The sequence below is a fragment of the Phaenicophaeus curvirostris genome, chromosome 5 (genome assembly GCF_032191515.1).
Source record: "Phaenicophaeus curvirostris isolate KB17595 chromosome 5, BPBGC_Pcur_1.0, whole genome shotgun sequence".
Classification (NCBI taxonomy): domain Eukaryota; kingdom Metazoa; phylum Chordata; class Aves; order Cuculiformes; family Cuculidae; genus Phaenicophaeus; species Phaenicophaeus curvirostris.
In genome coordinates, this window is record NC_091396.1 from 16932390 (window position 1) to 16953843 (window position 21454).

The 21454-nt window shown below is 43.5% G+C and overlaps 2 protein-coding genes across 5 annotated transcripts in view; both read left to right on the top strand.

Annotated features, from left to right (window-relative positions):
• The first annotated feature begins 1174 nt into the window (after positions 1-1174).
• LOC138721083 (tumor necrosis factor receptor superfamily member 10A-like) lies at positions 1175-11538 on the top strand. Of its 3 annotated transcripts, XM_069857731.1 has the most exons (10): positions 1175-1333; positions 2262-2355; positions 3144-3275; positions 3469-3580; positions 4174-4283; positions 5440-5529; positions 6504-6541; positions 9177-9503; positions 9955-10003; positions 10813-11538. In XM_069857731.1, the coding sequence occupies exons 1-10, from the start codon at positions 1304-1306 to the stop codon at positions 11106-11108; spliced, it is 1278 nt and encodes a 425-aa protein (XP_069713832.1). In that variant the 5' UTR covers positions 1175-1303; the 3' UTR covers positions 11109-11538. The 3 variants fall into 3 exon arrangements, with proteins under 3 accessions (XP_069713832.1, XP_069713831.1, XP_069713833.1); XM_069857730.1 differs by lacking the exon at positions 1175-1333 and having other exon boundaries at positions 2269-3275; XM_069857732.1 differs by lacking the exon at positions 1175-1333 and having other exon boundaries at positions 2269-3275; positions 4174-4247.
• Positions 11539-12625: 1087 nt separating this feature from the next.
• The window catches only part of CARS1 (cysteinyl-tRNA synthetase 1), a 35255-nt gene continuing 26426 nt past the window's right edge, over positions 12626-21454 (top strand). The window contains exons 1-3 of one of the 2 annotated variants that reach the window (XM_069857809.1): positions 12635-12706; positions 18108-18353; positions 21153-21244. In XM_069857809.1, coding sequence (XP_069713910.1) covers positions 12682-12706; positions 18108-18353; positions 21153-21244 — 363 coding nt within the window. In that variant the 5' untranslated portion in view covers positions 12635-12681. Of the gene's footprint in view, positions 12707-18107; positions 18354-21152; positions 21245-21454 lie in introns of both variants that reach the window. The other variant, XM_069857810.1, reaches the window with a different exon arrangement.

A 21454-nucleotide genomic window follows, 5' to 3' on the forward strand; every position in this document is an offset into this window, starting at 1 on the left:
CTTTTCATAGAACCATAGAATAACCAGGTTGGAAGAGACCCACTGGATCACCGAGTCCAACCTTTTGAATGCTTTTGCAAATCGGCACACCTCTGGCCTCGTCACACACATCCCCCTGTGGGCCATGTATTCCAGTCACTGAACCTCCCTTTTTCCCATAGGGATATTTACATTTCTCAGGTACAAATATATTCTGAGTTTGAGGAATAAGAACAATAAATCCCCACCTGAACCGGAGAAGCGGTGCTGAACAGAAAGGTGCCTTCTGTAGGTGCAGAGCAAATGCTTGAGATTCTTTGGATCATTTCCATTTCACCAAACTACGTAGCCACGGGGATTTCGCTGGACCTGTTACTGCAGTTAAATGAGACAAACGATGTTACCTTAAGAGGAGCAGTTCAATGAAAGAAACCATTAACCTACGTAAACTAATTATGCATCAGCAAAGGAGTTTCCAACATTTACTGCTCCTGCCGCAGGGGATTGAAAAAATAATCCAAAAAGCAACAACCTATAAATTTTTGTGCCATTAATTTCAATCCAATTTCAACACCTGGAGGCGAATGTTTCTGCGAGCTGGTTAGGTGCCCATAGAGGAAAACCCCGGTCAGAAATATTGCTTTTCCAGGAGGAACAGCTACTGGTGGAGACTTCGAGAACCCTTTCCAGGCAGCCGGGCACCCAGCTCAGGTACTTTGGGAAAATTCTTCCATCCTTGGCACTGGTTTTTCGTGCTCAGGGAGCAGTGCTTCAAGCTCTCTACAACTACATAAAAGGAAGTTGTGGAGAGGAGGGAGCTGGCCTCTTCTCCCAAGTGGGTGGAACAGGGGACAGGACAAGAGGAAACGGCCTCAAGCTCCCCCAGGGAAGGTTTAGGCTGAACATTAGGAAAAAATTTTTCACAGAAAGGGTCATTGGGCACTGGGACAGGCTGCCCAGGGAGGTGGTCGAGTCACCTTCCCTGGAGGTGTTTCAGGGACAGATTGACAGGCGCTGAGGGGCGTGGGTTAGTGTTTGATAGGAATGGTTGGACTCGATGATCCGGTGGGTCTCCTCCAACCTGGTGATTCTGTGATTCTAAGCAGCAACACGTGAGCGCCGGGTGGGTAGGCTGCGCTCGGGTCATGCCCTGACACGGTTCCTTCCCTCTCCTCATCGGCGCCAAGCGAAACACAAGCGTGCACACAGGATTTTCCGTCGTCCCGCTCCCCCGGCGAGGCGGAGGCGGAGCGGAGCGGCCCCGGCGCGGATAAAGCGGGGCGGGTCCCGCCGTGGGGCGAGCTGCGCCGAGCGGAGCGCGGCGATGGGGGCTGGGGCGCTGCTGGGACTGCTGGTTAGTGGCGGGGGGAGCGTCGCGAGCCTTTTATTCTCATCTTCTTCCTCGAGAGATTTTAGCGGCTTCAGTAACCGCTTAGGGTTCTGGGGATCCCGCGTTCGGCTGCGGGGGCGCCGCTCCCGGCCCTCCCCAGCGCGTTCGCTGCAGCCGCTCCTTCTTTTCTTTGGGGGGTCGGGCGTGAGCTCCGCAATAGTCCTCGCGTTGTCCGACCGTGGAATCGGTGGGTTTCTCAGCTCTGCGGCGCTGGGGAAACTTTTAGTCGCCCCGGAGCACAGCTCGGGGGCGGGGGGGGAGGCTCCCGGCTGGGGCTCCGAAGCCGCTCGCTGGGGGCGAGGGGAGCTGGGGGCACCCCGACCCCTCCTCCTGCCTCTGTTCCCCCCTGGCGTGTGCTGCGAGCGGCCTCCCCCCCTTCCTTCCTCGTCGCATCCCGCGTGTTGAGGTGGAAAAAAAAGCTTCCTAATGCTCCTGTTTGGTTAGCGACTCCTCTCCTTGCTCTCTGGGAATCGCAGAGCTAGCGAGAAGTGTTGGATGCGCCCCCCGGGGCGTTTCCCCCGTTTTACCTGACGCTGAACCCCCTCGAGTTCAAAAGATGAGGAGGGGGAAGGGAACCCCCTGCCCAAAGCAGAAACTCCGGCCTTTAATGTTCGGTTGCAGAGAATTTAAAAGAACAGTGAATGAAGAGAACGTAGGAGTTGAAAACGCAGGCAAAGGTTGCCTGAAAGCCGTGAGCCGCGGCGCGGTGCTGCTCCCGTCCCGGCTCTGGGGCTGTAATTACCGCTGCGAGCCGCGCACTTAGCAGAAATTAGTTTGGGTTTCCTTTGTGGCTTTCCAAATGGTTTTTTCAAGTCTTTACGTGGAATGGCTCAAGATGGCTATCGTGTCCCGAGAGGGTGAATCACTCCCCACCTGTTTGTCTCTGGTGTAGGTTGCGCTGCTGATGGTGCCTGCGGCCGGAGCGAAGGGCTGCCGGCTGGGAGAATACTTGTACGAAGGTCGCTGCTGCTTATCTTGTCCAGCAGGTAACAGCTAATAACTGTCTTTTCCCCATGGAAATGACTATCACTATTTATTTTATTATTTTTTTTTAACATTGCATCCAGTGAAAGCATAAGCCTGGTTGGAGCTGTGGTGGCTTCTTGGTGCGGTTAAGGCTGGGCTCCATTTAGAAGCGAGAGCCCCTTGTGCAGTAGGTAATGACTGGGAGAGGTGCCTTGGCACTGTTGAGGATGAAGTGTTCCAACTCAGGTGGTGTTGATGTTTCTTTAAATAAATCAGCACAAAGAATGGGCCTATGGGGTTTGGAGAGTTTTGTGTCTGTAGGTAACTTTGGTGTGCCTTTGCTCTCCCTTCCTTGCTCAATGTGCGCAGGCTTAACAAGCTTGGTGCCAAGCAGCAATCTGTTCTTAGTATTTAAGGGCTATTGAGTATATTTAAAGATAAATCAGGTGAAAGAGAAGACAGATTGTTACAAGCAATTCTCTCTGTGGCTGCCATTTCAATTCAGAGGAGATAGTGCTGGCTGTGTGGGTGGCTGTGCTGCAGCAGTGATTCATTCTTGTCCCTTGTGCGTCCCAGCACAGGCCTGGCTGGATGCCTGGTTTGCCACCGCTCCCTGTGTGAGCGGCAAGCTGTGAATGTGCTTCCTGACCCTGTCATGCAGCTTGATTGATGTGGAATACTGCTCACTTGCAAGGAGGCATTGAACTTTCACCAAAACTGGCTTTGTGTTGTCACATCCTGTTAGTCCTTTGCCTGTTAAATGATCCCTTGAGACTCTGGTGCCGCTGCTGGTTCTCCTTTTCCACAGGTACTTACGTTGCTCAGCACTGCCCTGCTCCACATTCCAGAGGAAGATGTGCCCCTTGCATCGAAGGAGAGAGTTATACCGCTCATGAGAACGGCTTGGAGGCATGTTTGCCATGCAGAGAGTGCAAAGAGGGTACTAAGCACAATTTTTTATGGGATCTTAACCCTTTTCCTGTTTTCTAATGTCTAGAGCCTGGTCCTCTTTTTTTTTTGCACTTCCAGTCACTAAGAATATTGAACTTGTACTGGGGCCATAAAGGCAATTTAACTTTTGCGTGGTGGTAGAAAGTCACAACTTTTAGGTTTACTTTAACTTATATTTTTAGATCAGATAACCTTGAGACCCTGCACTCTGACAAGTGATGCTGAATGCCAGTGCAAGCAAGGATATTTCTGCCCTGCTGGTGGCTGTGAAATATGTCAGAAATGCAGTACAACGTAAGTTTGATTATGACTTTAAGTCATTTGTTCCTTCTAGGGAACTTTATTGGCATAGATTGGGCCACAGATCTACCTAACGCATGCTATGAGGCTGTAAATAACTACTCTGAAGCCAAACGGCATTATTCATGCATTTAAATTTTAGGCATCAAAATATGCATGGCTGACGCCTAGAAAGATATGGATTTTGGTATTGTTGTGCTTGTTGCTTATGTCTGTAAGCTTACACTTCTGATGTCTTCAGATGAGCATTTCCCACATACGCACTTGAATGAGTTTTTCAGCAGCTAGTCCAAAATTTCAGGAGGTAGAACCACCTGTTTGAGGAAACTGTCCGTGAAAAATGCATCTGTTCTGTGGGGCTTCCCCTACCTCTTACAGGCTAATGTGCATGAGCTTTATCTGCTATGTGGCTTTTTAATCTTGTAATAGTATCTTGAATTGTTTAAAGATGCACTTCTAACAAAGTTACTTGTTCATACATGTGCTGTACATGTCTTTTAAGCTTTGCCTGAGAAAAATTGGGCCTAGGTGGAGCTGCATAGGGATCTGGAAATGTTGATACTACCTTGTGTTGTTATCCACTGCAGGTGTCCAGAAGGGAAAGAAATTGTGCAGAATTGCAACGCTACTACAGACCTAGAATGTGGCTTACTCAACCAAGGTCTGGTACACAAATACTGTTCAGCTTGGTTTGTGGGTATGTGGCTTCTGGCTAGTAATGCCAGAGCAGTCTGTAAAAGAGTGGTTTGAACTACTGCAATGTGGTTAAGAGCTTCTGTGTTTTGGTCTGGAAAATACTTGGTAGAGACAAATTCTCTAAGTGGTTTGAGTGACAAATGATCTCAAATTTTACTTGGTGAGAAGCTACATGTCTTGCCAGTATTCTCGAAGTTGTAACAGTGACACTGTTGAAAATTATGGGCAGAATTCTGTAATGTTTTCTATTGATACAGAAGTAGTTACTATTACAAAATGTGGAATATTTTGATTTAAGCTAGAGTTAAATTTAGTCTAAGCAATTGTGGCTTTTGAAAGCTAGAATATCCCTCTGACAGTATGTTTACTTCTAGACAGTGTTTTTTTCCAGACATTTCATTTTTTGCAGATTATAATGTCTTGTGTTCAGTATGATCTGTGCGGAACAGATCTCTCTCCTTTTGTAATCACCTCTGTTCGGAGTTACTCTCCTATCTTAAAGGCAAGGTCAAGCAGAGAGCTGGAGCCAGCTCCAAATTAGCAGGAGTTTTGATTAAGTTTCATAATAACATTAAAATTTGTCCTTGGAAAGTAGTAGAATATGCATCAGACTTCTGGGGAAGTTTATACATGTTCATGCAAGTGGAAAATGTATTCTGTAACCACATTTTGTCTCGTTGCCTGTGATTGATGGAGATCACTCCCTCAGGTTGCCCAGACCTGATAAAGGATGTGTGCTTTCTAAAAAGCTGCTTGTGGAGGGGCTTTCTCTTCTCCTGGTAGAAGGCAGAGGAAGAAGGAGCTAACACCACTAATGCTACAGCACCTGAAGCTCGTCATCTTTTGCATACTTTTTTTCCCCTTTTCCCCATTTCTTAAACATTTCCTCAGAGTGCCTTATGGGAGCTGTGTTGCAGCTGTGTACAGAATTGCCATGCTGCCTTTGGGATAATGGTGTGCGGTGCAAACAAGGACTTGCATGTTTGGGTCAGCTGACAGTCCCAGTGCCTTTTTCAGGACAAGGTGGAAGGTGGCTGGGTCATTGTACTGGTGCCGAGCTTAAGTTGTTATCTAGGACAGCAGGGAAAACTTGCACTTCAGAATACCTTGCTTGGGGACTGCTTTAGTACTAATTATTTTCCTTTTTTCCTTTGCAGGAAGAATAGATGTTTGGATTACTGTGATTATTTTGGTGGTTGTTGCTTTATTGCTGTTCCTAGTAATTCAAAAGCTGAGAAATAATAAAGGTAACCGATTACTAACTATAAACTTGCCAGAACTAGGCAAAAGCATACACTAAGCCTATCTGGTTTTTATGTTGCCTTATAGGGGACCTATTTAAGCTCTAGATCATTTATTATGTCATTCAATTATTTCCTGTGCCATGGAGACTAGTTTTGTTCAGTAAATAAAATGCATAGACTTTAACTATGAGCTTTCTTGCTTTGCTGACAGATGCCTTTGCTTCAAAGGAAGATTATGCCCTTAATAGGGCAATTCCTATCTACTTGCATTGTGTTGGCAGAGAGTGAGAAAAATCTGCCAGTGAGCTCAAACATAGGGGCAAGAAGTAGCAACTAATGAGATCATTAGCTGCTTCTATTAATTGTGTTTATCTTTGGAAACTTCAACAAATTGTTGATTGTTGTCCTTTCATCATTTGAGCTCCTTAACATTCATGTTAGGTTTAGAAGTCCTGCATGAATAATGTTTTTTCTTAGGGGAAATTGAGTTTTTCCTGATAAACTGTTCTTTCCACTACTACGTATTAAAGTGCTTTTGCAACTGATTTACTTGGAATAATGTTGAAAATTGTTCTGCGTTTTGAATGTTAACTTTGTTCAAATCATGTCTTACTGATTGTATTGCAGTAAAGACAGTTTCTGCTTTTTAAATTGCAGTAGCCCACAAAATGTTAAGAAGCATTAGCATAGGGAGAGAGGTAGTGTGTGTGTAAAAGTGGCTTAAAAGCCAAGCTGCATCTTGTGGTCTGTATTAAGTGGCCCCCTAGATCCCCTGTGTAAAGGTACACTGTTTGTGCTGTTGAGGAACCTAGGGGTAGTGCTCCCAAGGAAGTATGACAGATCAGGGAACCTAAATAGATTGTATTAAAGCTTTGATTTGTGTTACAGTGTCTACTCCACGTGTCTTGTGTCAATTCAGATATGTTTAAGATGCTGCAATTTCTGTAAGCTTATTAGACATTTATCTTATTTTCCAGCTACTTCGACTGATAATAAAGATGCGGAGAAAGGTCTGGTAAGTATGTGATGGAGTGTTTCATATCTGTTTTGTGCAAGCTTGATTAATTGTACCTGATACACAGCTCAATTTTTGTTTTGCTGTAGACCTGTGGTAGGATGCATTCCTGTGAGGCAACAAGTTGATTCATACAGGGCCAGATGTTAGCAAGGGCCTGATGCATTTATTAGCTGCACATGTCCACTGCAGTTGGGCTTTCCATTACTTCCCTTGGAAACATTACAGTGCCTGTGTCCAGAATTTTTTGAAAGTGGAAACAATTAGGCTAAATGTGAGGTTTTGCTTCCACTGTCTGAGTGATGCCTTGATCCAATTAATTCTTTGCTGCTTCGTGCATGTATTCCCCAGGCAACATCAGCTATTGTTTCCCTGTGTGGTGGTGGTCTACCTTTCCTTGCATTTTGACTAAAATGTTATTTGTTTATAAAACTGACTAATCTTGACCCAGCAAAGTGAATGAGTCCTTCCTACCTTTCAGCTTGTGTCACAAGCCACAGTCTAGGATCTGGCAGTCCAAGTGCTTGGTCCTAGACAGTCCCATAAGACAAGGAGTTTGGGGCATAGCAGTTCAGAATTAAACCCTGAAAAAGGCTTACCAAGCTAAGACTGGCTGCTGGCGTATGTTCCACCTTAAAGCTAGATTCACGCTGGCCTCCTGTAGTCAAACACTATTTCAGAACCTCACTGTTTCTGTCTAAAGACTATTACTAGTCTAGCATTTTGAAAAATAAGTACAAAAATAGCTTGCATCTTGCTGGTATAGCTCTAGCTTATCTAGAAAGCAACACTCATAACAGCCCAGCAAGCCAAAAATGAGCTCACTCTTCACTGGTGAGCTGGGATCTACAAAAAGTTTCCGTATTCATCTTGTAGCATGTGTAAAACACCTTTTCCCTGCTGTCTGTCTCCCCCTTCCCCCCCTCCCCTCCCTTCCAATGCACTCACTACTCACCCTTGGGGTAAGCCCTTGTCTGATTTTGGTAGCTAGACATTTCAAGTGGTCAAATGCAACTCAATTATGTCACAAATATTTTAAGACTGAAGAAACAGAATTGGAAGTTCCATAAAACCATCACTTTTGAACTCTTCTCTTTTTTAAAGGTCCATAAGTGGCTCAAATACATGAGCCATCCATGGGTTTTTGTTGGGTTGTGTCTCCCCGCATGTCCTGGCCTCATTCACAGCACTTCATGTATTCATAGAAGCTGATGAAGAAACCTGCCACAAAACTGGATCAAAACACTATGGCATAGGAATAGGCAAATTAGCATCTCTTTATTTGGAATAAAATGGTGGCAGAATAACATGGGTGGTACTTGGCTCTAATGAAAGAGTTGTCACAGACTTGAGTCTGTCCCTGCATTTGAAGTGTTCATGCTACTGTAACAAAAAGCTTATTTGCTATGGAGAGTTACACCAATGCAGTCCTGAGACCCTCTGTTTTGGCACCAATGTGCTGTCCTTTCCAAAGTGCCAGTGGATTTATACTGCTGTAAAAAAGAATATACTGTATTTCATTCCAAAATAGAGCAGCAGCTATTAGTCAGCTGTGCTGTATACCTTCAGTTGCTCAGCTACCTGTTTAAGAACTATTCCCTATAATTAGAATCGACTTACCTAACCTGTTTACATCCTTAAACAGAAAGTGGATTCAATGAGTATGGCGCACAACTACCTGTGTCGTGTGTGGGGTGGTTCCCTTCACATCCTTGCTTACGCATATGGGGCATGTGGTGATGTCACATGTGGGTCACTGACCTTGTGCAAACACAAATCATAGTCACTTACGTTTCTGGAGAAACAATACCTTAACATACACAAGTCTCATAGGAGAAGCAGTTGCTCCTTGCCTTCATTTTCCACCTTAAAAAAATAAATCTGAAAGCTTTGCAGTTTCAGCACTGCTAGGCTAGAGAAAGGCTCATCTGCTTTGTACTTGCACTGTTCTTGATGACTTGGAGCCATACTCCCTGGGATATACTTGTTTATTGTATTGACAATGCTAAAAATGCTGTAGCCTCCTCACTCCCCTCTTTGTACCTTTGCAAAGGCTATGCCGTGTGCACAGGTACTCAGTGGCTTCATGCAGCTGATTCTAGTTTGTGAATCTGCCAGAAAAAACAATCTGGACAAAAAAAGGCTGAATTAGTGTACTTACAGGGAGCTGATAAGCTGTTATTGGCTCAGCAAAAGCTCCCAGAGCTTCAGCCTTGATACAAAGACAAGCCTGAGGCTCCTGTTCCCAGTGTGTCAGCTCAGGTGCAGTGAGGCAGTTTAATTTCATCCTGCCTCAGGAGAGCTGTGTACCTTCCATACATAGACAGGAGCAAGCAGTGATAGGCATTACAAAAAACATTAGGCAGTCTCCTGTTTTTGTTGTGTAGGTAGCCTGTGAGCCTTACCCTGCAGTCCAGTGGGAGCAGAACAGCCAGCAAAAGGGGGAGAGTATGCTCCAAAACCATTTGAAGTCCAACTCCATAAAGGCTGTTTGTAACTTTCCCAGACTAGCAGCTCTCCTATTATTTCTCTGATATCTGGTACCTGGTGACTTCAAGCTTTCTGTTTTCTTCCTCCAGACTGTCCTTGAAGGCCTACCCATGAAACATGTCTTTAAATATCTTATTCTTTATAGGAGCCTAAGGGCAGTACTGAACGCCTCATTTTACCAGAAGTGAGGACACTTGCAGATAAAACAACCAGCCCAGAGGATAAGAACTCCGATGAGAGCCCAGAAGGCCAAGCACAAAGTGGTGTTCCCTCAGAAGTAAACATCGTATCACCAGAGGAAAACAGTGTTGTGTTTTCTGCATGGGGCTCTGTTTTACACGGGGGCTGGAGGAACCGTATGGAAAGGTGTTGGAGAAGGATCACTGAGTCTTCGCTACCTGCAAAACCTGGGGCATTTCATCCGAATGCCCCATCTAAAATACCAAGTGGTAGGGTGCCAGCAAATCATATGGTAAGTGTGTGTGTGTGTGAAATGATTGTATTTTCTCTGATACATGTCTAATTTCAGTCAAGTTCTTAACTATACCTTGAGCGATAGATGCTGTTTTCAGACACAATGGTAGGGAAAGGAGTATGTGAAGTGGTATCTTGGGAAAGCAAACTTCAGTCCCTTGTTTAATCTTCTCTGCCTCTCTCATCTCCCTGTTTGATATTTACACAGAAGCTATTCTTTAGCAATAGTAGCAAATGTGTTGCCTCATTGCTGCACTTTGGAGCTAGTAGCATGGCTGTTTCTGGGTGCAACTTTATTTACTCAAATGCTTTCAGCTGTGCTATGAAAGCTCTTGCCCTCCTTCTTACTGGTGTGTGTGCTGTGGGAGCCAGCCACCTGTTAGCTTGAGAGTAATCATGAGTGGAGGGCTCTGATATGCTGGAGTGACGGTCCGACTTTTGTATTACAGGCACAAGAACCAAACTGTCGAATAATTGTCAAAGATCTCTCTCAAAAAGGTAAATATTCAATAAATTGGCAGTACTTTAAATTTGTTTTTTTCCTGTTGACTTTAGTCTACTTAAGGATTAGTATAGGGGGGCTGATGAATGTTGCTTAGAGCTATAAGGCATTCAGTTTGTTGTAAAATATGCTTAAACAGGAATATTACAGTATTTGAGAGAAGTTGTAATTCCTGTGAGAAAATGTTGTAATTTAAAGCATGGCTGTCTGCACAGGAATATAATGCAGTCATGCTTTTAAGAATAACAATGGTACAATATTTTTTTTCTGTATGATTTGAACAAATCCACGGTGCAGCAGTGTACTCTGTGTTAATAAGTGAAGTGTTGGTCAGAGCAGGAGATGTTTTTATCAAATGTCCACTTACATGGAAGCCCACATTAAACCCATGTACATCTACCTGTACCCAGCAAGTTGATGTGTTGGATGTTCAAGTGTTTTGCTCATGCTGGTCTTGGCATTGTGAACCTGTGCCAGTAGCAAAGCCTACTGTTGAGTAGCCCTGTTAAGTTGCAGATGTGCAGGCCAACATGATCTTCCTCAAAAACACCTTTACTGAATGTTGTCTTGTCTTACAAGACTACTTTTGAGATTTGCAGACCGTTACCCGCAGTTTCTTTCCAGATCACCGAGTAGGAAACCTGATTTTCCTACTGTGTCTTGGGTGCCTAAAGTGGCCTTCCTGCTGCTGTTTGGTCTGTGCTTATATTGGCTGAAAATTAATGTGAAAACATGAATATTAGTGGTGAAAAAAAAATGTATTTTAGAACCTAAGCTGATGAGAGTTATGTGTTTTTTCTTTCAGAACTGAGAGATTGTTTTGGGACCTTTATAAAGGAAGTACCACCAAAAAAATGGAAGCGGTTTATGAGAACTCATCTGCAGGAAAATGATATTGTTAAAATTATGTATGACTTTCCTAATGATGTAGAAGAGCAATCTTATCAGATGCTTCTCACCTGGAAAAACACACTGGGAGAGAAACAATCTATTATTAAGTTACTGGATGAGTTGAGGTGTCTTGATACCAAGGCTTATGATAATGTATTGAACGCTTTAAAAAGTAGTAACATTATAAGTAAAGTGGAAGCCACAGATTAATATTTATGATGAACTTGAAAGGTGCTCCTGTGTACATATACACGTTTACAAACTTTCTGTAAATGAGGGCATCAACAAACTGCTAGTAAGATTATTGGCATGGACTTGATATGCTCCTCACCATCTCTGGTGGCGTTAGCATGGATTCCAGTTGTGATGTTCACACTAAAGTCCTTTGAGTTGTATGATGATCAACTCGGGTGCTGGAAGCCAGCTGGAGAGCAAGGATCTCCCGCTCACTTTTCCCTTTGTGTGAGGTGGAACCGTGCCACGTGAACCCAGGCAGTGGGAACAAGAGGTGGCTGCTGCTGCTTATTTGAGAGGATTGTAACACTTTGTTTTCTGAGGTGGTTGTTGTTTTTGTTTTGATTTTGTATGCTCAGAACTCTTATGTTTGAAGTGCAGCAATAAAAGCTTGGTGGAGCCACAATCATAGAATCATGGAATGGTTTTGGTTGGAAGAGACCTCAAAGATCATCTGGTTCCAAGCCCCCTGCCGTGGGCAGGGACACCTCCTACCAGACCTGGAGGCCTTGAACGTTTCCAGGGAGGGGGCATCCACAGCTTCCATGGGCAACCGGTGCCAGTGTCTCACTATGCTCATGAAGAATTTCTTCCTAATCTCTATTCTAAATCTTCCTCCTTCCACTTTAAAGCCATTGTCTCTAGTCCTATCACTACATGCCCCTGCAAAAAGTCTCTCCCCAGCTTTCTTGTAGGCCTCCGTCCAGTACTAGAAGGTTGCTCTCCTTAGAGCCTTCTATTTTCCAGGCTGAACAAGCCCAACTCTCTCACCCTGTCTTCATGGAAGGTGCTCCAGCCTTTAGATGATCATCTTTGTAGCCCTCCTCTGGACCTCTCCCAACAGCTCCATATTCCTCTTACATTGAGGATTTCAGAACTGGACACAGTATTCCAGGTTGGGTCTCATGAGAGTGGTGCAGAAGGGCAGAATCACTTCCCTTTACCTGCTGGCCACGTTTCTTTTGATGCAGCCCAGGATACAGTTGGCCTTCTGGGTTATGAGCACACCTTGCTGGCTCATGTTGAGCTTCTCATCAACCAGAACCCCCAGTGCCTTCTCTGCAGGGCGGCTCTCAATTGCCTCATCCCCCCACCTGTATTGAAACTGTGGATTGCCCAGGTGTAGGACCTTGCACTTGGCCTTGTTGAACCTTATGAGGTTCTCACAGACCCCCTTCTCCAGCCTGTCCAGGTGCCTCTGGATGACATCCTGCCCTTCAGGTGTGACAACCACACCACTCAGTGTCATCTGCAAACTCGCCAAGAGTGCGCTCGACCTCGCTGTCTGTATCATCAATGCTAACACTACAGAGCTGTGGGCCCCCTGAGGGCCCCTCCATCGCGTTGACGCCCCCACCCTGCATGGGAACCGCGGCTGCTGCTGAGCGCCCTCCGGGGCGGGGCGAGAGCGAGGGGGCGGGGCTTCCCCTGTTGCCGTGGCGACGCGCGTCGGAAGTAGCGTAGGGGCGGGGCGGCACTTCCGGGCACGCTGTTGCATCAGCTCGGGAGCGAGAGGAGGGCCGGAGGAGGCGGTGGCAGCAGCAGCGAGATGGCAGCGCCCGCCGCCGAGCAGGGTGAGGCAGTGCCCGCCGCCGCCGCGAAGGCCCGGCGAGGCGAGGCGAAGGGTTCGGCGGGGCTGTCGCGGCCGGGGGCGAGGCGGCGTCGCGGTGTCAGGGGGCGGCGGGCGCGGGGAAGCACCGAGCCCACCGCCCCGTGGCTGAGGCGGCGGGGCCGGGAATGGCGGTGCGGGGGTTCCTCGGGGCCTGCGGCGGCGGGACTCCCCCAGAGCCAGCCCCTCCGCCCCTGAGGTGCGAGGCAGGCAGTCCTCAGCCATCACAGCGCGCTTGGAGCAGGGGCGGTGGGTGAGGTCAGCCCCTCCACACTCTTCGCTGGGTGACTGGTGTCTCTCGGGGGTGGGCGACGCGTAAGCAGCTCCTGATGCCGCTTCAGGGTGGAGGAGTTTGAAGTGAGTTGTGGGACGGGGTGTATACATCCATGGGACAGTGGGAAGTGTAGATCTGTGGGTGCCGGTCACACCTGTCACGCTGGTGCGCATAGATCAGAGGATCTCCGGTGCCGTGCGAGGTGATCCACATTGTGTCTCGCGTCTATGGTTATTTATGGGAAAAAAACCCTGAACTTCTCGGTGCTGAAGTTTGGGAACGGCTGTTCTTCAGCTTGATGGGTTCGAAGAGCTGTTAGGTGGCTGCCAGACCTTTTGGCTGTGAACTTATCACTGTCTTTGTCCTGCCTCTGTCTCCCTTACCATCTTTCCCAGTCATCTGTGTTCTCCCTTGAACTCATGTCTGAACTTTTTGGCTTTTCTGGACTTTTTTTTTGTGGTTGTGTTTTAATGATGGGTTGTGCTGTACTCTTCCATATGGAAGGAAGGCCAGGGTAGTCCTGTAATTTTTGACACTACTGTAGCAAATGGAAACTTGGAATACCAGTCATACAAGTATGAAATACCATGGTGGTATGTAAGGGCTTGGAAATTTCTGTCATTCCAGTTAAGAGTCTGTGAATTCAAAGACTTTGCCCCTTTTCCTTGTTACTTTGTTCATCACGAGTAACATTCTTAGGTAAGGGAGTCCAGAAGCATTTATTGTTGTCAGGGGACTGGCTTTTTCAGGTATGTTTTTGGTATCTTAGGGTAAGGGGCTGGGGGGTTGTGAGAAACCCACTTATGGCTCAGTTCAGGTGAACTTTAAGAAATTGTGTTGTTAGATATATTGGTGGGCAAATAGTATTTGCCTTTTACTTAAGTTATAATTGTTACATTCAGGAGAAGTGGAACTTGGAGGGCTAAAGTGACTAGGACTAACAAGCTCTTCCTTGGTGGGATACTCCTGTTTCAAAAATTCTGGCTCTGCTAAAAGCATCTTGATCCTTGTGTGTGAGTCTTGAAAAGTCTTTTATTTCTCAGTGTGCCTGCTGTGTCTTGCATAGGTGGGGTAGCTGCTTTGATTCAGTTTTTCTGAAACTTTTGCAGAAAAGGGTAATTCATTTTGGCTGAGCAGATACTTGGACTTCCTTCCACTGCTACTGGAGTGGTCAGCTGGAATGATAAAAGGCCAGTTTGGTGCAGTCTTGATAATGAGACATGTTAATGCCTATCTTTGATGTGTTGCTTTAAATTTGTGAAAGAGAAATTGGAAGAGAAATGATGTCTTAAAATAGTGAGGTATGTCTAAGATTTCTTGTCAGAGAATGCCTCTGCAGAAATCCCAGAACATTTCAGTTGCCATCTAGTTATGACTGGCAAGGTTAACAGGTTCAGGGAAGCCCAGGAGAACTAATTTTTCCCTGCAGCAAAGTTACTCCCTGTTTTTGTGTCAGCTAGCTTACTGCATACTTTATGGCTTTTCTGCATTTACTTTGCTGGCAACACCTTCAAGGACCAGAGGGTTTTGTTTTCAAGGTAATAAAAATGAAAAATTTCTATCAGATTTGATATTGTGTGGGTTACGCATCATGATTAAACTTCAAAGATATTTTATGTACAAACAAAATGTCAAAGTGATCTTATGCCTTTGAGTCTTTGTGCTCTTGCAGTCTTAGAGGTAAATTCCTAGTGTCTTTTAGTAGTCTCCAAAGCAATCCATGCACAGAAAGATGACAATATTGCCCGAAGAGACCGTACCCTGGCAGCTATTGAATGAGAACTGTATTGAATAATGTCTAGGATGGAATGTCTTTGAAACAACTTTAAGGTGATGGAGTGTTACTTTGTTAACATTCATTCTTGTGATTTTTCAGGGTTATTTTTCTACCTCTCCAATACTGGTGCTCAGTGCTTGTTTTTTAAACAGAATTGTTCTTGAGTGATATGATTTGGTGTCTACAAATCATTCCATTCACATGAGTTAACATTCAGGTGTTATGCAACAGCTCTGTAATACTCCTGCTTTTCTGTTGTCAATAAGACACTTTGTAATGCAACTGAGCAATAGCAATTGTAACTTTTCTGTTTTGGGAAGAGAAAAAATATGCAGTTGGAGAGAAGGGCTGCTTCTTAGCCTGGTTTCCCAAAGCAACAGGGGTAAGCCAAGTCAGACCTATCTGTGTCCATTGGCCCTTCTTCCTCAATATTTTTTGAATCCATTGATCAGTTTAAGTATATTTAGGGTTTGCTGCCTCTTGCACATAGGCTGAGCAAAGATGAGTTGGAGCTGTACAGGAGGGTGGGGTATGGAACTGTGTAGGTAGAGGGGATGAAGCATTTGAGATGTACCAGGAAATACTTCAGTGAGAGTGTGTGATGAATTAAAGGCATTTCAAGATGCTGAGGGAAGCAACTGAGGGTGCAGAATATAAATGACAGAAATCACGATGCTGTAGATTTACTACTCTTGTTTTCAGTAGTGATATAAGTGAATTACACTGATCACTCAGCACTCTCTCACAAGCAAATCTGCTGTGTTTATCTCTGCATCTGACTGCAGCACAGAATAGAAGACATCTGTGCTAGCTATAAGCTAGCTGTCATGGTTTGAAAAATAGCTGTCAGTCTAGAAGAAGAAGTTTGGACCTCAGCATAGCCTGTGAAACCAATATGGGAAACTTGCATTGGTACAGTGAGCCTGCTGGAGTTTGAGACTACTGTGGCTCTGCTGCTGCTGTGCCCTGAGAAACCCTATCAAAAGCTGCTCAGGTGTGTTCATGCTGTACTGCACTTGCTGTGGTGTGTGGTCGTGGACGTGACTTCAGGCTGAATTTGAGTCAGTGGTCAGTCTCACCATAAAGACATCCTCCTGTTGGGTCCCCTGGGCTAACTGGTTTCTTTGATGTATCACACTTCCAAGTCTGCTGTTGCTCTTGCAACTACGCATAACGTCACACTTTATAATTTCAGGTATTAATGTGCCTGCCAAGATTGTTCAAAGCAATTCTGGCTGCTCTCCTTATCAGGGCTGGGCTGGTACTGACATTCACAGGCAGTATTTGCTGTCTTTCCTCACTGAAATTAGCTTGTATGCGTTCTGTCATCTTTGTTGTATTTGTAAGTTTGTGCAATTCCCCTTTTAGATTGGTTTACAGATGTGGTTGGAAAGCACTTATATTGTTTCAGATACACAGACTTGCTTCCCATTAGCAGCCTAGTGTGTGAATAATGGTCATAATAGCCCTAATAATACTTTGCAAATTGAGTGTTGCTTTCCTTCCAATAGGTCATTAAAGATCTTTTCTTTGAGATACGGTTTCATTTTTACACAGATCGTTCCTGTAACACTTTTTTTTTTGGCCTTCTTCCTCATGATTCATGAATACAAAATTCACATTCAAGGAAGACTTATGTCTTAAGTTTCCATCCTTAATAAATGTAACTATTTCATGTGTATAAACATGTAAAGTTCTGTGGTGATAAACATCAGTAAATATTTAGGAGCTGAAACTTTACAGTAAAATTAACTGTGTGAGTTGAAACTGAATCCTATTCAGCTGGGTAAAGTAAGCCTGTAAGGTCTACTTATGAGCCATTATTTATACTTGTTATTCCCTATTTATACTGAACAATTTCATTCATAGCCTTGATAAGAATTGAGACTCTACATGAATCTGTCCGTGCTTTTGTGTATGAATTTTAAATACCTTTTTGTGACCTTTATTTTTTTGTAATTTTTTTCTTTAAATTATTGATCTTTTCTGTTAGTTTAGCTGGTGTGCCTCTACGGCTCGCTTACGCTCAAGACAAACGCAAACAGACTTGGTACCTAGCTGCCATTTCCATGTAGGAAATGAACTGCTCATAGAGTCTTGACTGCTGGTATTTGGAAAAACTTTTCAGTTCTGCAATTCCTCACATTCTCTCCTAATTGTCACTTCCCCATCTACTTGCATCCTTTCTTTTCCAAGAGCGTTGGTCGCCGAGCACCTCCAGTGCTTTGGGAACTAGTGGTGCAGAAGGTGTTTGTACTATTGTAAGAAGCAACTCTTGTGGCGATGGCATTTGTCTGCGTTTGGGAGCAGGGGCAGGTGTTCTATTGCCTCTCACTTTATTGCACTATGACCTTGATTACGTCTTAAATTACCTTCTTGGCAGACTACCTAAGCAGGGTATCAGCTACATGTTTGTACAGTACTTCGAACACGAAAGGAGTTACAAATGTTGAATCATTACAGGAAAATATGAATGCTAGGTTAACCTAATGTCGGCGCGAGCCTAGGTGCCATAACCTCCGCAGTGCCTCATGCCTGCTGACTTGCCCAGGGCCTGCCATTACTGTGAGCATCCCCACCAAGTCACGGAACCTTTCACTGCTTACTCCGCATCCCTGCACTGGTAAAGATGAGACATAATTGAACCTCCTTTGCCTATATACCAAATAAATCATGGAATTAAAAATTGTGAGGGAGGAGCATTAGCTAATATCCTTTCTGTTCATTTCTATAGATCTTACTAATTTTAAATACTATGTGTCTGGGAAGAGAAAGTGGTGTTGAAGAATGGAAATGCACAGCAACAGCCTGAGTTTTGAGTTGTGCAAGAAAGTAGGAGGAAATGAGCATCATGCTGGGACCCTGAGTGGGCACCAGTCCTCCAAAGGCATAAAGATACGCTCAACCTCAGTGGACATGTTCACAGCCTATCAACAGTGCATAAAATTATTCCTGTTAAATATTTGCAGGGTGGGTGTTTTAGCAGCGTGGAAGAGAGTGACTGATTAGGTTTGCTATGTTAAGAATTTTCTCCAATGTCAAGTAGATAATATTTCTTCATGAAGAAGATGAGCTTTTGTTCTTATTACTCTTTTTAAGGATGCCTCCAGAAAACTTACCACAGCATGAACATAGTCATGTTAGTACGAAATATATAGTTATTTAGTAGCTTGTATTAAATATATTCTTTTCTCAAATTTCTTGTCAGTTGCCAGAGCTAATTTAGAAGGGGAGATGTAAATGATAAGGATATATTTTGGTCATGGGATCTCCTTCTTTTAATGCTGACCAAATGTCCTGTGCCTCTCTTTACAGCTTCCAGCTACAGTTTTATTCTGAGCATTAGTGAAGAGGAAGCCAGGGTGAAGGCTTTGAACGAGTACCTGAGCACTCGTAGTTATATCCAGGGGTTCACATTTTCACATGCAGATGTGGAGGTATTCAGAAAGTTTTCGGGGCCACCTGTGGACCAATATATCCATGTTGTCCGGTGGTACAGACACATAGAAGCAATCTATGATGGCAGCAGTGAAAAAAATGAGCCTTGTAACCTTCAAACAAGTGAGTAATATGGAACTGGTGGGCAGGTTATAGACTAGCAGACATTGCATTGGTTTTTATTGCTGACAGTTCTAAGTTGCCTTTTGTACTCTCTTGCACACTTTAAAATTTAGCCTATCAGCTTGTATTGAAGGTCATGAAATTTTTCTTGCATACTGTGTAATTGATAGATTCTGATCTGTTTGAATGTTAAAGCTCTGTTTCCACTTTTCTTTGATTTTAGAATTCCCCTGTGTACAGAATTTCGTTATGTGTATTTTCTTTAAAAAGCTAGCCACTGTATTGTAAAAGAATATGTGGGTTCTGCTTGTTCACTGACACATCAGGAACTGCTCAGGTTCATAATAAAGTAAACTCTTACAATTGTTATTAACACTGAATTTTGAAAAGAATTTTTAATTTTTTTTTTAAACCTGGTAATTTAGAGATTGACAAAGATTTGAGGAAATACAAATCGGTAAATCTAGGTCAGTGCGTAAGCATGGGTGCTGGCATTTTTGGGAGCTTCATCACCCTCCTGAGCTGTTTTCCAATGAGCTAGTTTAATTTAATTGCTTTACAGTGAGATCCTTGCTCAGGGAGTCATGAAATAATTAATAATAATAACACAGAGCTGTTGTATAGTGTTTGCAGCACTGCAAAAGAATGCATGCATGTCTGTCATTTTTGCTGATGGTTGTTGACTAATATTACTCCAATGCCATCTTCTCACAGCCTCTCATCATGTGTTCTCAATTCCTAGCAGAGCAGCAGTTAAAATCAGACTGCTGCAAGTAGTTTCTGTGTATGTGTGTGTGCTTGCCTGTGTTTGTGCTGGTTATTAATTTCCTTTCAGTAGTGAAGGGATCTCAACTGCACTGTTGGTTGGCTCTGGTAGCAGACTTAATACCACTAACTACAATTTGTCTGCAGACTTTCATGGAGCACTGGATCAAAAGAGAAAAGGTTTCTGTTTTCCTGTCTGTTAAATTTTTGATGTTAAGGCTCTCTTTCTGAGGGGTTATATCTTGTTATCTTGACAATCTGTGCATATGTATCTAATGTCCTGAAATGGTGTTCTGCAGCTTTCACTATGAGAATGACACATGAATCTGCCACACTTCTTGGACCTTGAATATTGTATTGATGGGTTTTTTGGGTGTATCAGGGGACTCCAGGGTTGGATTAGAGCAACCAGAGGGAGACTACTGCTCGCAGAGAGATACATTCAAACAGACTGAACAGTATGCCTTTTCCTTTGCCCTTGGTGTCCTTGTAGTGGATATAAAGTGACACTTAGCTCATAAGCTGAGAGCTTTAGGGTGCACTATCTTTTTTTTTTTTTCATTATGTTTAGTGTGGTTGTAAGTGAAGAAAGCTTTACATATTTATCTTTTATTAGGCTAACCCACATAGGCTTCCTTCCCTGAGGGAAACATTTGCCACAATTAGGTGTGCCAGTGTAATCTTTGTGAATCACAGTAATCAAGTCCATACCTTGGTATATGGTCTGTGTTTTGGATAGACTGCTCTGGAACTTTAGGAGTTCTGTTAAGGATTATGTAATACAACGAAATATTTGGAGTAAATACCTATTTCTGTGGATCCATAACATGGAGGTTAAATGGAGTCCATTTGTGAGACAGAGTGCTGCAATTAGTATCTTCTCTTCTTATTTAGACAGTTATTAAAAAAGGAAGATGAGGAAGAGATTAAATTTCTTATACCATGAATGTTTATATTAGTTAAAGGTTTTCCACCAAAACATTCATACAAAGATATTAGGGAAGCAGAGTTAATGAAGAGCACTCTGAGACACAGGATTGGAAAGGCAATTTTGTTGTTGAAACAAATATTTTGTATAATATTTTAATTGCAGTTAGAGTGCTTATCATGAGGATTCCTAAGGAGAGTGCTGTGCGTACTAAGTCAGCAACCTTGCATTATTTTTGAATTTACTGGTTTGCTTTCAGTAGTAGTTAATGTGATCATTAGTTTAACTTCATTACAGCTGTAAGCAGCCCTGTACACACCAAACTGCAGCTCTTTGACAGATGACATGCTTATACTAATGTTTGAGAAAAAACATGAGTTTAACAATTATGTTGCTTCTTAAAAAATGAAAAAAATGTAAGAATATTATCACTAATACTATGCTGTGTTTTATCTACTTGCTTTTATGGCAAAATTTAGCCCCTTTCTGAATTGGGACATACTTGTGGTAAATTACTATGTTCAAAAATGCTTTGTGTATATAGCAATGGTGCATGGTGGAAAGCTGAGGTTCTTTCTAAACCTTTCTGTCTCCCCTGCCTCTCACCCCAAGTACACATACACTGTCAATATTGGCTCTGGAGTCTAACTCCTGTCTCTGGAGATTTTTTGCAAATTCTGAATGAGGTGCCGTCACAGTAAAATCAGTGGCATTGCAGGAAGCCCAGGACTGCTATAACACTGTATAAATAATTCATTAAATTTCAAAGCTCTTGCTAATGCTTTAACTGAATTGCATGGTCTCACTTTTATATCCTCTTCCTTCTTGTTACTTGGATCAAAAGTTAATGGAGGTGGCAGGTCAGAGAGTAGAAAATAAGCTAGATTGAAATAATTTGCTTTTGTTTTATTGGCTTTGTAGGGAGCTCTAAGAAGAGTAATTGGATTAGTAGGATTGGAGCTACTTTGTCTAATTATATGTGGGGTTTGTTGTTGTGGGGTTTTTTTTTTAAATAACTTAATGATGTGATAAGGAGAAAATGTCATATTGCAAATCTACTTGTGCAAAGTGTCTTTTTAGTTCTCTTTAAACTATTTTTCCCCTAGGTAAAGGCAAGCGTGTGCAGCCCCCTTGGTCTCCCCCTGAAGGGACAAAATACTCTAAGCTCTGCCTCTACAATAGCCTGACTCGCAATAAGGTGACTAAATGAAAGAAAAGTGTAGATTTCCATAGAAACAGAAATAGAGAAGTCATCAAATGTTTGTTTCTTAGGCATTTACCCTGTGGGTAGACAAGTTTCTGGGTTGTATTTTGTTGAACATTAACAAGCACATACCAGAGATGCTATGTTGGTCAAGTGTGTTTGCTGAGACAAATGTTATAATAAACACAATAAATATATGTATAC